The sequence below is a fragment of the Spinacia oleracea genome, chromosome 5, assembly GCF_020520425.1.
Source record: "Spinacia oleracea cultivar Varoflay chromosome 5, BTI_SOV_V1, whole genome shotgun sequence".
NCBI lineage: Eukaryota > Viridiplantae > Streptophyta > Magnoliopsida > Caryophyllales > Amaranthaceae > Spinacia > Spinacia oleracea.
The window spans coordinates 42,519,202-42,532,420 of record NC_079491.1 but is presented as its reverse complement, the minus strand read 5'-3'; the positions used below and the strand labels follow the sequence as shown (position 1 = coordinate 42,532,420).

Here is a 13,219-nt window from a genome sequence, read left to right as displayed (position 1 = left end):
AAACCCACAACTCTCCTCCACTCTCCTCTCTTTCAATTTCACGTGAAAAACAAAACACCCAAACCCTCCTTCTTTTTGCAACTTCACGTGAACAAGAACCACAAACCCCTTGCTTCAGCCACCAGCCCTCCTCCACCGTCGCACCACAGTACCTGGTTGCAGCTGTCAACCCGCCGTCGCTGCCCTGCCCAGCCGCCGGCCTTTCTTCGCTGCTCCCTTCTCCTTCGCGAGCACCATTGTTCCCTCTTCTCCCTCGTGCTTGTCTCACTCTCTCACGTCACTGCAGATGCATCGCCAGCCTCCGCGACCGCCGCACAACCACCGTGCGTCCATCTGACGCCGTCCGACGTACTCCTCCTCCTGGTCCCGCTGCCGCGCCGCCCTGCCGCCGGCCATCACTCCTTCTTTTCTTATTTTGGTTAATTCTGAAACCCTTAAACTAATTTATGTTTTAATCATGTTTTATTAATATAATTCATGTTTTCCTTGAATTAAATTATAGTTTGTATGAGTTAATTATGAATTCAGATTACATGTTTTGCATAATTAATAATTTAAATTTGAGATTATGTAATTGAAATGAAATTAGAATTTTAATTATTAAAGCATGGATTTTTAAGGTTTTTAGAGTTTTGAAACCATGGTAGGATGATTACAAGTTATTAAAGTTATTGTTTTTATGATTTCAAACATGTTAATTATGTTTTGGAGTAGTTTGAAATTAGTTATATTGCTGGAAATTTAAAGTATGATGCTTTGAAGAGTTTTCAACGAATCTCAATAATTAATATAACAATTACGATGCTAGGAAATCAAATATTCAAGTTTCGATATTGGGAAATGTTATAATTATGTTTAGGAAGGGTTTGAAGCTCCCTAATGTTGCTGAAAATTCAATATGAATTGATATGAGTCTATATTGGTTGTTGTTAGGTGGAGAATTCTCTTTAGGCGACTTTTAAAAGTGTTAAAGTGACGTATCAGTTTGTTTACACAAGGTACGTACATACCTGTGTGCTTGGAATGTGTGCTAATTGTTGAAACTATGTTGAATTATTGATGAACTTGGTTATGTTGATGTTGTTGATGAACTTAGTCAGGTTGAAATTGCATGTTTGATACTGTTGGATGAACATATTAAACCTTTATTGCATTTTGAGGATTATAACATGTTAGTATGAAAGATTGATGCAAACATGTTTGATTGGGAACACTAGATTATTTAGTATATAATTCAGATCAGTTAATTGTTGTTCCTTTTTTAGCTTTTCACTACTTTATGAGGGCGGAGGACCTTATTTAGTAAGTTGAAACCTTATACCCATATTCAGGGGTTGATCAGTATTAAAGAAAAGATTGGAGTTAATTGGAATGAGTCTTGTTTGATGCCTTTGTGGTCACTTACTCAATTCTAAGATAAAAACAGTTATAAATAAATGTGAGTTGCATGCCTTATGTGATTGTTGAGTCATAACAGGGTGTCAATTTGTAAATCATGTAAAGTGAAACTGAGTAGCAATAGTTTTAGACTGTGCACGTCTAAAGTGACGGACAAACAGGAGTTGGGGTTCATGGTGGTAGCCCATGGCCTTTCATTCGGACCGGATTGATCACCGCGTCCTATTTTCAGTCAAACGTTCCTCGATATCGCAGGTCACTGAGGTTACGGAGTCGCGCCCGTACCTCGCTTAGCTAGAAAACTCGGTCCATTGCCTATTTCAATTAAAATAATATTATTGTTATAAAAGTCTAGTCCAGTTTAGCCTAGTCTAGTTAAGTATGGTCGTCAGATTATCATGCTTTGTCTGCCCTTAATTATGTTTAATAGTATCATGTTAGGATTATTATTGTTTTAGTATGTAGTACTCAGCTTTGCTGATTACGTGCTTTGTTTGTGTGTGTTGATCATGGCTATGCCTTATTGATCCTGTGATGACCCAACTTTGGTGAGCAGTCTCTAAGGATCAATAAGCGTTGCCCATCTACGGGTTTGAAGATGATGCATCATTGGGATCGGGATTAGAGAGCTTGTAGTTCATTTGATTTTCTAAGTTGGATTCGGTTTGTTTAAGTGGACTCTAAAACTTATTGAATTAGTAACATTAACTTTGTTTTTCGTTGATTGGTTTTTGGGATTTATTCTGAAAATGATTATTTATAAACTTACAGTTAGTTTTATGTTTTCCGCTGCAAAATTCTGAATAAGCCGTTACGTTTTCGCACGGGCGATAATGCCTTGATAATTCTCTACGTTTTATATTTAAAAGTTATTTTAGAAAAGAGAGAATTGTCGGGGTGTTACAGCAGATGGATGTCGAAACTGCTTTCTTAAACGGCGTTTTAACAGAAACTGTGTTTATGACACAGCCTGAAGGTTTTGAGGATCCAAAGAATGCTAAAAAGGTATGCAAGCTAAAGAAGTCAATCTACGGATTGAAGCAGGCATCCAGGAGCTGGAATATACGTTTTGATGAAGCAGTCAGTGACTTTGGTTTCATCAAGAACGCAGACGAATCTTGTGTATACAAGAAGGTCAGTGGGAGCAAAATTGCTTTCCTAGTATTATATGTCGACGACATATTACTTATCGGAAATGACATTCCTATGTTGAACTCTGTCAAGATTTGGCTTGGGAAATGTTTTTCGATGAAAGATCTAGGAGAAGCACAGTACATATTGGGCATCAAGATTTACAGAGATAGATCTAAAAGGATGATTGGACTTAGTCAAAGCACTTATATCAATAAGGTGCTTGATAGGTTCAAGATGGCAGACTCCAAGCGAGGCTACCTACCCATGTCTCATGGAATAACTCTAAGCAAGACTCAGTGCCCAAAAACACTTGATGAGCGTAGACGAATGAATGGGATTCCATATGCATCATTGATTGGTTCAATAATGTATGCTATGATATGTACACGCCCGGATGTTGCGTACGCACTCAGTGCTACGAGCAGATACCAGTCAGACCCAGGAGAGGCGCATTGGACTGCTGCCAAGAATATTCTGAAGTACCTGAAAAGGCACAAAGATGACTTCCTGGTCTATGGTGGAGATGATGAATTAATTGTTAAAGGCTATACGAACGCAAGTTTCCAAACCGACAAAGATGATTTCAGATCACAGTCTGAGTTTGTCTTCTGCCTCAACGGAGGTGCAGTAAGCTGGAAAAGTGCTAAGCAAAGCACCATTGCGGATTCTACAACTGAAGCGGAGTCCATTGCTGCACATGAAGCAGCAAATGAAGCTATATGGCTAAGAAGTTCATAGGTCAACTTGGTGTAGTCCCCTCCATTAAAGGACCAATAGCCCTGTATTGTGATAATAACGGAGCTATTGCACAGGCAAAGGAGCCTAGACACCATCAGAGAGTCAAGCATGTACTTCGTAGATTTCACCTTCTACGAGAGTTCGTTGAAAGAAAAGAAGTCGAGATAAACAAGATTGGAACTGATGACAACATATCAGATCCATTGACTAAACCTCTGCCGCAGGCGAAGCACAACTTGCACACTGCAGCTTTGGGAATCAAGCATATTGGAGAATGGCTTTGATATCCCTGTTTAATGTTTTAAAGTTTTAGAGTTTAAATCTTTGTAAAACATTATTGGTTAATCATTCACAATAAATGAAGAGAATTCATTTTTCCATTTAATTTATGGTTTATTAAATGATGAGTCCCTTCAATTTGACGATATATTCAAGATAGACTGTCAGGACCAGTCCTGTGACTAAGAAATGTCTATCAAGTGAACTTGAATGTCAAAGGTTGAAAATGATCCCTAGTCGGAGTTTTCTATAAAATTGGACGCATAGAAAACGTTAGACGATTAGAATGCAAGATGACTAGTAGTTCTGTTTCTTGAACTATGTGGACATGGCAATGTCATAATCATTTGCATAGATACTTACTTTGGGAAGACTAGTATCGGACAAGACCTATGAAACTTTACTGTAAGAGATGAAAATCTGTCATAAGTAAATTTCATTAAAATTATTAGACACTAAATCCTCAATACCTGAGTGATTTGAGATTACTTGTTTTGAGAACTGGTTGCTTTGACGTTGACCAACCGTCGCACCGTAAAAGGAGGCTATAAAGGCAACGCTCAGGTAATCACCTATCAAACGAAGTCTAATCTCAAGATCGCAAGATTGGGATTGTCCTCCCATAAATCGGGATGAGATGCTTAAAAGTTGTACAAGGCCACTCGGAGAGCTAGAAACTGTGAAATGCATGGCCGTGCTTAGATGAATCATAGGCTATGATTATCTGTTTATTTGATCAGTTGAACTCTGAAACCGAGAAACACCTCTGGACATAATAAGGATGACAACTCTTACCTTATGTTCAAGAGCAAGCATCGAGCGACAAAGGAATTAGGAAATGCACACTTGTCCCTAAGGACAAGTGGGAGACTGAAGGAAATAATGTCGTTGGTCCAAGTATGCATTCTATGTTAAGTCTAATAAGTGCGGTTCAGTATTAATTAACAAGTTAATAATTCAGTGAGATCAAGTGAGCTGAATGCCTAGCTAGAGGCCGCTTCAGTTCAAGTGGAATTAATGATATTAATCCACAGCTTACTCTTGACTGAACCCGTAGGGTCACACAAATAGTACGTAAACGGATCAAGTATTTAATAGCATTAAATACTCCATCTATGGATATTCGGAATCGACGGATATTGGTTTCAGTGGGAGCTGAGATCGTCACAGGCAAGAAATGAATACTCCGGAAACGATGATATTGCCGGAAACGGAAATATGGATCGTATCGGAAATATAAATATTATCCAAGTCGTAGATGTTGTTGGAAACGGAAACATGGTACGTATCGGAAAATATTATCGGAAATGGAAATATTGCCGGAATCGGAAATATTGCCGGAAACGGAAATATTGTCAGAATCGGAAATATTATCGGAATCGGAAAATAATTCCGGAAACGGAAATATTAAATATTTGTTCGAAACGGAAATTAATTCCGGAATCGGAAATATTAAATATTGTTCGTATCGGAAATGAATTCCGGAACCGGGAATTTAATCGGAAGCGTATCGTACGAATAAGCATCGGACGAGGCCTGCCGGACGAGGGCCCAGCACGAAGCCAGGCCATCGCCCAGCAAGCCAAGCGCGCCACACGAACAGCCAAGGCCACGCCAGGCCCAGCGCAAGGCCAGGCCCAGCAGGCCATGGCAGCGCGCGCAGCGCGCGCAGCAATGGGCTGCGAGCATTGCTGCAGCTCGCGTGGGCTTGTAGCTCGCGTGGGCCGAGCGACCGTGTGGGCTGTGCGCGGGCATGGCCTACACGCTTGCGGGTCATGCTCGTGTAGAGTTTGTGTTCACATACGAAACCTAAAGAGTATAGGATTTGTTTAATGATTAAAATTCCTAATCCTAAAAGATAAATTAATTAAATAAGAATTCTACTAGGATTCTAATTTAATTAATTCGTATCCTAGTAGGATTCGATTACTTATTCCATGGTCTATAAATATGAGTTAAGGGCTCATAATTTATATCGAGTATTCAAGTGTTCAAAGTGATTTTTGAGAGCAAAAATTCAGTCATATAATTGCCTACAATAGCCGAAAATTCTAAGTACCTTAAGGGCGATCCTAGTTGGTCAAGCTTAAGGCGGATCCGGACGTACTGTGGACTATCTACGGAGGGACGACACTTGGAGTCCTAAAGACTTGTTCTTGTTCGGTTCGGGCGCAGCTAGGGAAGGCACGCTACAAAGTGTATGCATCTATACTATGCTAAATGATTATGTGTAAATAATATGCTTTCCTGGCTTTATGGTTTTTCCGCATGATTTATGTTTTGTCATATGAATCATAACCTAACATTTCTTAGTAGTATGACAATTGGGATGCCTACTTAATGTTTTTGTTCCTACACCCCTTGTGTAACCTTAAAGTGGTACCTAGGAGGGTTCAAGGGTTGATAGCCTCATTCTTATGAGATGTTACTAAGTGGATTCCATAGTCTAGTGACCGTGACCATCGGGGCTTGGTAGGATTATGTGTTCACCGATGTTGATGTTCACACTCTTAGGATGAGATGACCATATGTCATGCTCATTGTCTTAGGAGTATTCTGACTATCCGTTGGGAGCAGATTACATATTAGGAAGCGTGTCTCGCCGGTGAAAGTCTGGTGGCCTGTATTTATAGGGTACCTAGCTCCCTTTCATGTTTCGTAGGGTGGATTGAGATGACAAAATTGTTGTTATTAATGTCTTTGGAGTATTATACGCTGGGAGTAGATTACATACTAGAAAGTGTGCCTCCAGGTAAAATTCGGGTGGCCCGTATTTATAGGGTGCATAGGTCCCTTTCATATTTTGATTCCTATTGCAAGAGTTGTGTCTAGCCATAGCTATACTAGGTGGAATCCCTCTTCCCTAGTCCTATCTTTTATTATTGTTGTTTTTCCCTTTTGTGAAATTAGTGACAAGTTGTGTAAACAACCCAACCATTGATTGTTGTTTTAATTAGAGTAAATTGTTCTAGTATCTACACGTGTCTTGTTAGTATGGAAACACTTGATCCCCGAGAGCTATACCCCTTACTTACCCCTTTTCTACTATACATTGTGTAGGGCCATAGGATGGTGTCAAGTGGAAAGAAGTTGTATCACTCGTGTGTGCTCCCATGATTAACGACTAGTGGGAGTGCATCAGTTAGTTTGGGAAAATAGATGGGACTCTAGTCCTATAGTAAGGTTACTCTGGAGGAATTGATCCAAGAATCAGGATCTTCCAGACAACCACCTGGGAACTCTAATCCTAAAAGGAGATCTAGCAAAGACAAGTGGTAAGTTCCTAAAAACAACAATATGATCTCATTTATACTATAACGTGCATATACTGTTTATTTCTTTCATCACCATTAAAATGTGCTCATATAATTTTAACTTATTTATAACGCCTAATAAGATCATTTCTCCTTAATTTGGATATTCTGCTAGGTTTATTAATTAAATCAATCTAAACCACATTTTCTACATATTGTTAGTCTAAATTATCTGTGCATTAAAATCAATTCATATTATCAATGTAGTATAATGCATGTCCCTAAGTTCATTTGTGACACGAAGTTTCAGGCTAGTAAAGACCTCCAAGAGATGACACTGGGCACTCTTCGTAGTAGTAACTTTACCCTCAAACCTAAGCTCTACTTTACGTATTATGTTGAGGAAATTTCCATTCAAGATCAAAAGGGAACCAATTGCTATTGTGATAAAAACTCGAGCCTCGGTAGATCAAGTATTTGTGGTACTCTTGTATCACACAAACAAGGTTTTATTAGTTTTTTCCGATATGTAGGATAAAACTATTTGGCGACTCCAATAACTAGTTAAGCCAGGATACGCTACCTTCCTTAATCGCAATTGCCACAACATAGGAGGGAATATTTAAGTATCAAATACAGTACACATCCCATTCTTGACAAAAGAAAGGTTGTGCGTCCGAAAATTGCATCACTTTTCGACCCCCTCACACAAGTCATAATAGAATTGAGTGAAAGCATGCTTGACCCCCTCTGTTAATCTGATTGATTCACCATTCAGAGTTTGAATAGAGTGAAGTGAATTGTATTGTGCTTCCTTATTTTATTAATAATTTGATGAAAGAGTCTGGTGTTCTCACCCCCCCCCCCCCCCATTTCCAAGTACAGGATCTTGACAGTTTGTTGAAGGAAAGAGATGTATACTTTGTAAGCTCCAACAACCTGCTTTTCTTCAATTTCTAAGTTAGCATCATCGGGGTTAGCATGAAGTCTATCTTGAACATGTAGTAATGCAGAAGCCTAATGTCTTCACCTTCAACATTTGTTAAAACCCTCCTTGTTAAGCAACTTGAGATCCTTTTTAACCATTTGAGTCTCTACAACACTCTATATATATTGTACGTACATCCCTGAATCTTCTTGTCCCAGTTGTTCTGGTCCACAATATACCTTTCGGTTTCAAGAACTTCTCAACTAATACTAACTTAGCTTTCGCTACAATCAAGACTTGAAGAGGAACTCAAGAATGGGCAAGCCAAGATAGATAATGCAAGTCACGAATCACACTTTCGTGCCAATTCGAGACTAAGCACTCCAATCTTCTAGAAATTTAGGCTAGCTAATCCTAAACTAACTAGCCATGGAATCCAACATCATATAATCACACTAACAATCACAATTCTTCTCCAAAATTCTCAATTCTACACCCAAAGTTTTGTTCCCTCTGGATTATGAACTACTCACTCATACTAAAAAAAAAATTACAATTAAGATAATCAAAACAATGCTAATCATGACTCTAATGGCAACAATTAAACAAATTCAATCATCAAAAATCAGAAAAATCAAATATGAATCCTCCAAAATCAATCACCAATTCAAATAAAAAAAATCAAGGATAAAACTATAATACAAAAAACCTAAGAATAAACAATTAAAGCTCTGAATGAATTGAAGAACAAAAGAGAGAGAATTATACCAAAATTAAAGAGGAAACTTGAACCAAAATTGAAGGGAAATTCTGAAAAAATTGATGAAAAAAACTAAGAAATTCAAGAAGAGAATATGAAATTAACTGTTTAAACCTAGAATCTAAGTTCCATCCAATGAATTAAAACTCATATTTTAGCTCTAATCTAATCCTATTGTTGCTACTCTTCGTCAATCCTCTACGTTGCTGCTGCTTCTATGCTCGTCCAAAGAAGTCTGCCCGCGAATAAGCTGCTGTGAAATTTTATATCGCCGTAGCGCCCCGCTGTGTGCGCACACAAGGAATGTGCGCGCGCTGATATTTTTAAGAAGTTCCTGCACGGTTTTGGTGGTTTTCTGTGTGTGCACAAGGGTGAGATGTGTGTGCGCAAATGCCTAGCTCCTTCAAATTGTAAAGCATGCACATTATTAAATCATATAACATTTTTCCAAATCATAAAGCATATTTATCATCGTCTAAGCATAATATTACTTTATTTAACACGTTCATACTCCAAATGACTCTACACAATAATATTGAGCATGAAAGACACGTTTAGAGCAAAAACGAGTAAAATATACGCAAGACGAGATCAAATTGCGATTAATTCAAAAACGCGACAAACCAACTATTGACAAAACTAAATAAAAATAAGAATAAAATGCTAATAATTAAAATGAAATAAAATCCTAGGCTAAGAGCGACATAAATGTCGTTCATCAATAAGTACTTGGAGTTTATGTGTTGTTGATGAAGAGTTAAAATATTTTGCAAGACTATGATGATCATGATTAAGGTATCTATAGGAGATGCTTAGTGGTTATTTCAGGGTGCTATGGATTCTTAGTATTGTTTAGAGAACGTGATTTTGGTTATCCAAGTTGTAATTTAAGCTCTCTCAAAGTTATTATTAGGTTGTTTGTAATTTTTTTTAAAGGAATTTTGTGGGTCATTGTGGCTGATTAGGTCGTGATTAAATCTTCGAAGTTGTGAAGTTAAGTAATTTTAGCAAAGTTAAATATAATTAGCAAGCAGCTCGTTAAGGGTGGGATACTACAAGTGACACCTTGGGATAGGAATCCTTTACCCTCCCTTCTCTTCTCCGTTTGGATAAAGGAAACGCCTGATGACTTGGTGTCTTCTGTAAAGTACCTATTACACTCCTATTAAAGTGTGAAATTTAATTTCATTTAAAACCCAAAAACCATCTCTATTATTGAGACAATAATTACTCATTTTTTCATCATTTAAATAAAATACTTCCTCCGTTCTTTTTTAAATGACACAATTATTTAGACACGTTTGCCAATGCACGATTTTAAACATTAATATCTCTAATTATGGATAAGAAAATATTAAATAAAGTTGATATTTAAAAAATATTTATTGAGACGAATCTAACAAGACCCCACACGACTATATTTTTTCTTAAGTATAAACCACAAAAGGAAGTCAAAGGAACTTGTATGAATAGTGTCAAAAACTCAATTATGTTACTCAATTGTGTCATGTAAATAAGAACATATAAAGTATAATGTATGCATCATGTGTATAAACACAAAAGGATATATGTCAGCTCCTTTTACCTAACATAAACAAAAACACCATAAATTTCAAAATGGTAGAATATGTGGCTTCATATTGACCCGTGAACATATGTTTTTGTCATTTGGGCCAACACCAAAATTTAGCCTTATTATAAAGTGATACCAAACAAAACAGCTCACCTATATAAAATAGTTAATACTATTACTACATTTACATATTCATGAACATTATTTTATATGAGCCAATAACAACCATAAATCTAGGTCCATGATTTTCAGTCCACAACAACTAAACAAAGCTCAAATGGATAAATTGTCTAAGCTTTTGTTTCTACTTGTTTTGCTGATCTTCATCAATAACAGAATAAAAGTAGTTAAAGGAGATGATGATTTCATCAAAAAAACATGCAAAAACACTCAATATAGTGATGTATGCATCTCCTCCTTGAAATCGTATCCTTCAAGCTCAAATTCGGATCTGAAAGGGCTAGCAACTATCATGGTGAATGTAGGAATGGTGAATGCATCGGAAACTTATGCTTATTTATCATCACAATCACAAGTGATTAGTAGTAGAAATAGGGATACTAGTTTAAAGAAGTTATATCAGTTATGTGCTTCAGAGTATTCTTATGCTAATGATTCTCTTAAGTCTAGCTTACATGAATTGTCTTTGGAAGATTATGATTATGATTATGCTTCTATCCATGTAATGGGTGCCTCTGATTATTCCAACGCTTGCCACAATGCATTCAATCGGTACCAATGTGTGGATTATCCTACTTTGCTCAAGGTTAGAGAAGATGGGTTTAAGCATATTTGTGCTGTGCTTTTGGGATTAGTTGACCAACTCTATTCAATCAATAAACGTTCTTAGTGTGTAATCTCTACTAGTTTTCATCTTTAGTTGTTTATATTATGTTTAAAAGGATAAATGACATTGCTGTTATTTCTTCATTTTCACCTATTCAATATTTTTAGATCGGGTTTACCGGAAAACTCCTTGAATTGATGTGTATTTCATTGATTATATTATAAGTGCATTACAATATTAGAAAAACTAATGCGACTAAAAGTCTAATACTTTCTCCTTTATTTTTTATGTGACATAATTCTTTTGTCACGTTTTCCATTGCAATATTTCAATCATTAATACATTTAATTACCAATGGTTAAAAATTATTAAAAGTTGATATTATAAATCTATACAATGAGACGATTATAACAAGATTCTACATGACTATATTTTTATCATACGAAGTAATTGATGGTTAGGCTCCGGTTGTTCATTGTTCAAGATTTCAAGTTAACTACTACCTCTATTTCAAAATGATTTTTATACTTTCCGTTTTAGTCTATTTTTTGACATAAAAATTTACTACCTTACTCTTCTTACCCACCATGTTTACAGATTTTCATTCACTTTCTCTCACTTTATTCTTTTTTTTTACAACCACACACAATTTTACACATTTTTTTTACCTTCTCCATATTTTATTATATTCAACCAACTTTTTCATTTTTGTCTTAATATTTGTGCAAATAGTAACCGTAAATATTTGTATGAAACGGAGGTAGGAGATTATATGAATTGTGTTAAAAATGAAATGGTGGTCATCTAAAAAAAGAACCGTATAATAACGTTATTGACACTAATGACAGTTGCAATATTATTCAAAATAGTGAGATTTTTACCTGTGAAATTCGAAAACATAAGGATTTGGGTCAATGATGTTGATTGACAACCAATATTATAGGGCCAGTGTTGTCAAAGTGGAGAAACTTTGCTAATCAAACTTTTTCTTTTCTTGCTATTTGCAACATTGTAGGGCAGGAGTCCAATATGACATACTTTAGTTACTTTTGTAAATGGAGAGCACTTCACTTGATTGGAAACATAAATGGGTTAGTTTTGAACTACTACTATTAGGATGGAGAACATTATTGTTAGACGATTAATCAATTTTTGTCCTTCACACGTTTTAAGATAAATGACAACAAGGAAATAATTTGAATAATTTATTTATTCTAATTAAATAATAATAGAACTACTCCCTCCGCCCTGGAATACTCGAAACGTTTTCCGTATAAGGTCGTCTCGGATTGTTGCAATGTTTCTAAAAATGAAAACTTTTATTAATATTATATGAATTTCTCACTTACCCAAGGATCCACCTACATCCCTACTCCCTGAAATAACATTAAAAAATTCCACTACCCCCACCCCCACCCCCCTACCTCTTTAAAAGTTTGACACACATCCCACTACGTACATTAAAAAAATACCCCATTACCAACTACTTTCTCCGTCCCTTAATACTCGCACCAGTTTGACCGGTGGGAGTTTAAGACACTTGAATTGACTTATAATTTAATGAGTGGTAGTTGATAGGTTGGTATTTTTTTAATATAGTTAATGGGAAATGTGTAGGGGGTAGTGGGGTGTGAAATTTTAAATGATTTTTTGTAGGGAGTAAGGGTGTAGGTGGGTTAGTAGGTAAGTGTGAGAAATAATATAATATTGGTAAAAAATTTCCATTTATAGAAGCAGTTCAAGTATTAAGGGACGACCCGAAAAGGAAAGCGATGCGAATATTAAGGGACGGAGGGAGTACCATCTAATTAAATAAAAAGTCAATTATAATGCATTAAACTCTGTGCCGGTTGAACCGTTTCGAATATTCCGGGACGGAAGGAGTATGAAAGAGATATCATGTGACTGTAGTACTATTGCGGGCTCGAGGTGCGCAGACGGCAAACTCATGGTCTCGGCCACCTGTGGGATGTGTTAAAGTCAACAGAGACGTCGATGTTCTTGATCACTGCAATGTAGGCTTAGGAGTGGTGATACGGGATGACAATAGAGTGATGGGGCGCCCCGTACACAAACAACATGAAAACGATCTGAGTAATGAGGCGCCCAATAAGAACAATATTAGGATATCTAGCCAATATACTAGATATTTCAATCCAACATGAAAACAATATGAGTAATGAGGCACCCTGTACACAAACAACATGTAGGCGATGTAGCTTATTTCATTAATTACATTCTGAAATTTACATAAGACTATAAAGGAACTAGTTGAACATCAGACGACCACAAAAGAGCAAGACCGCCACTTAAACCCTCCACGTCAACCCCACAAAACCCAGGAAAAAGTAGGGATGACAACTTTTGA

General features: G+C 36.7%; 1 protein-coding gene across 1 annotated transcript; it reads left to right on the top strand.

Moving 5' to 3' along the window:
- The first annotated feature begins 10,242 nt into the window (after window positions 1–10,242).
- On the top strand, window positions 10,243–11,055 carry LOC110795552 (cell wall / vacuolar inhibitor of fructosidase 2-like). Its single transcript, XM_022000569.2, has one exon. The coding sequence runs from the start codon at window positions 10,306–10,308 to the stop codon at window positions 10,912–10,914; it is 609 nt and encodes a 202-aa protein (XP_021856261.2). The 5' UTR covers window positions 10,243–10,305; the 3' UTR covers window positions 10,915–11,055.
- The last annotated feature ends 2,164 nt before the right edge of the window (window positions 11,056–13,219 follow it).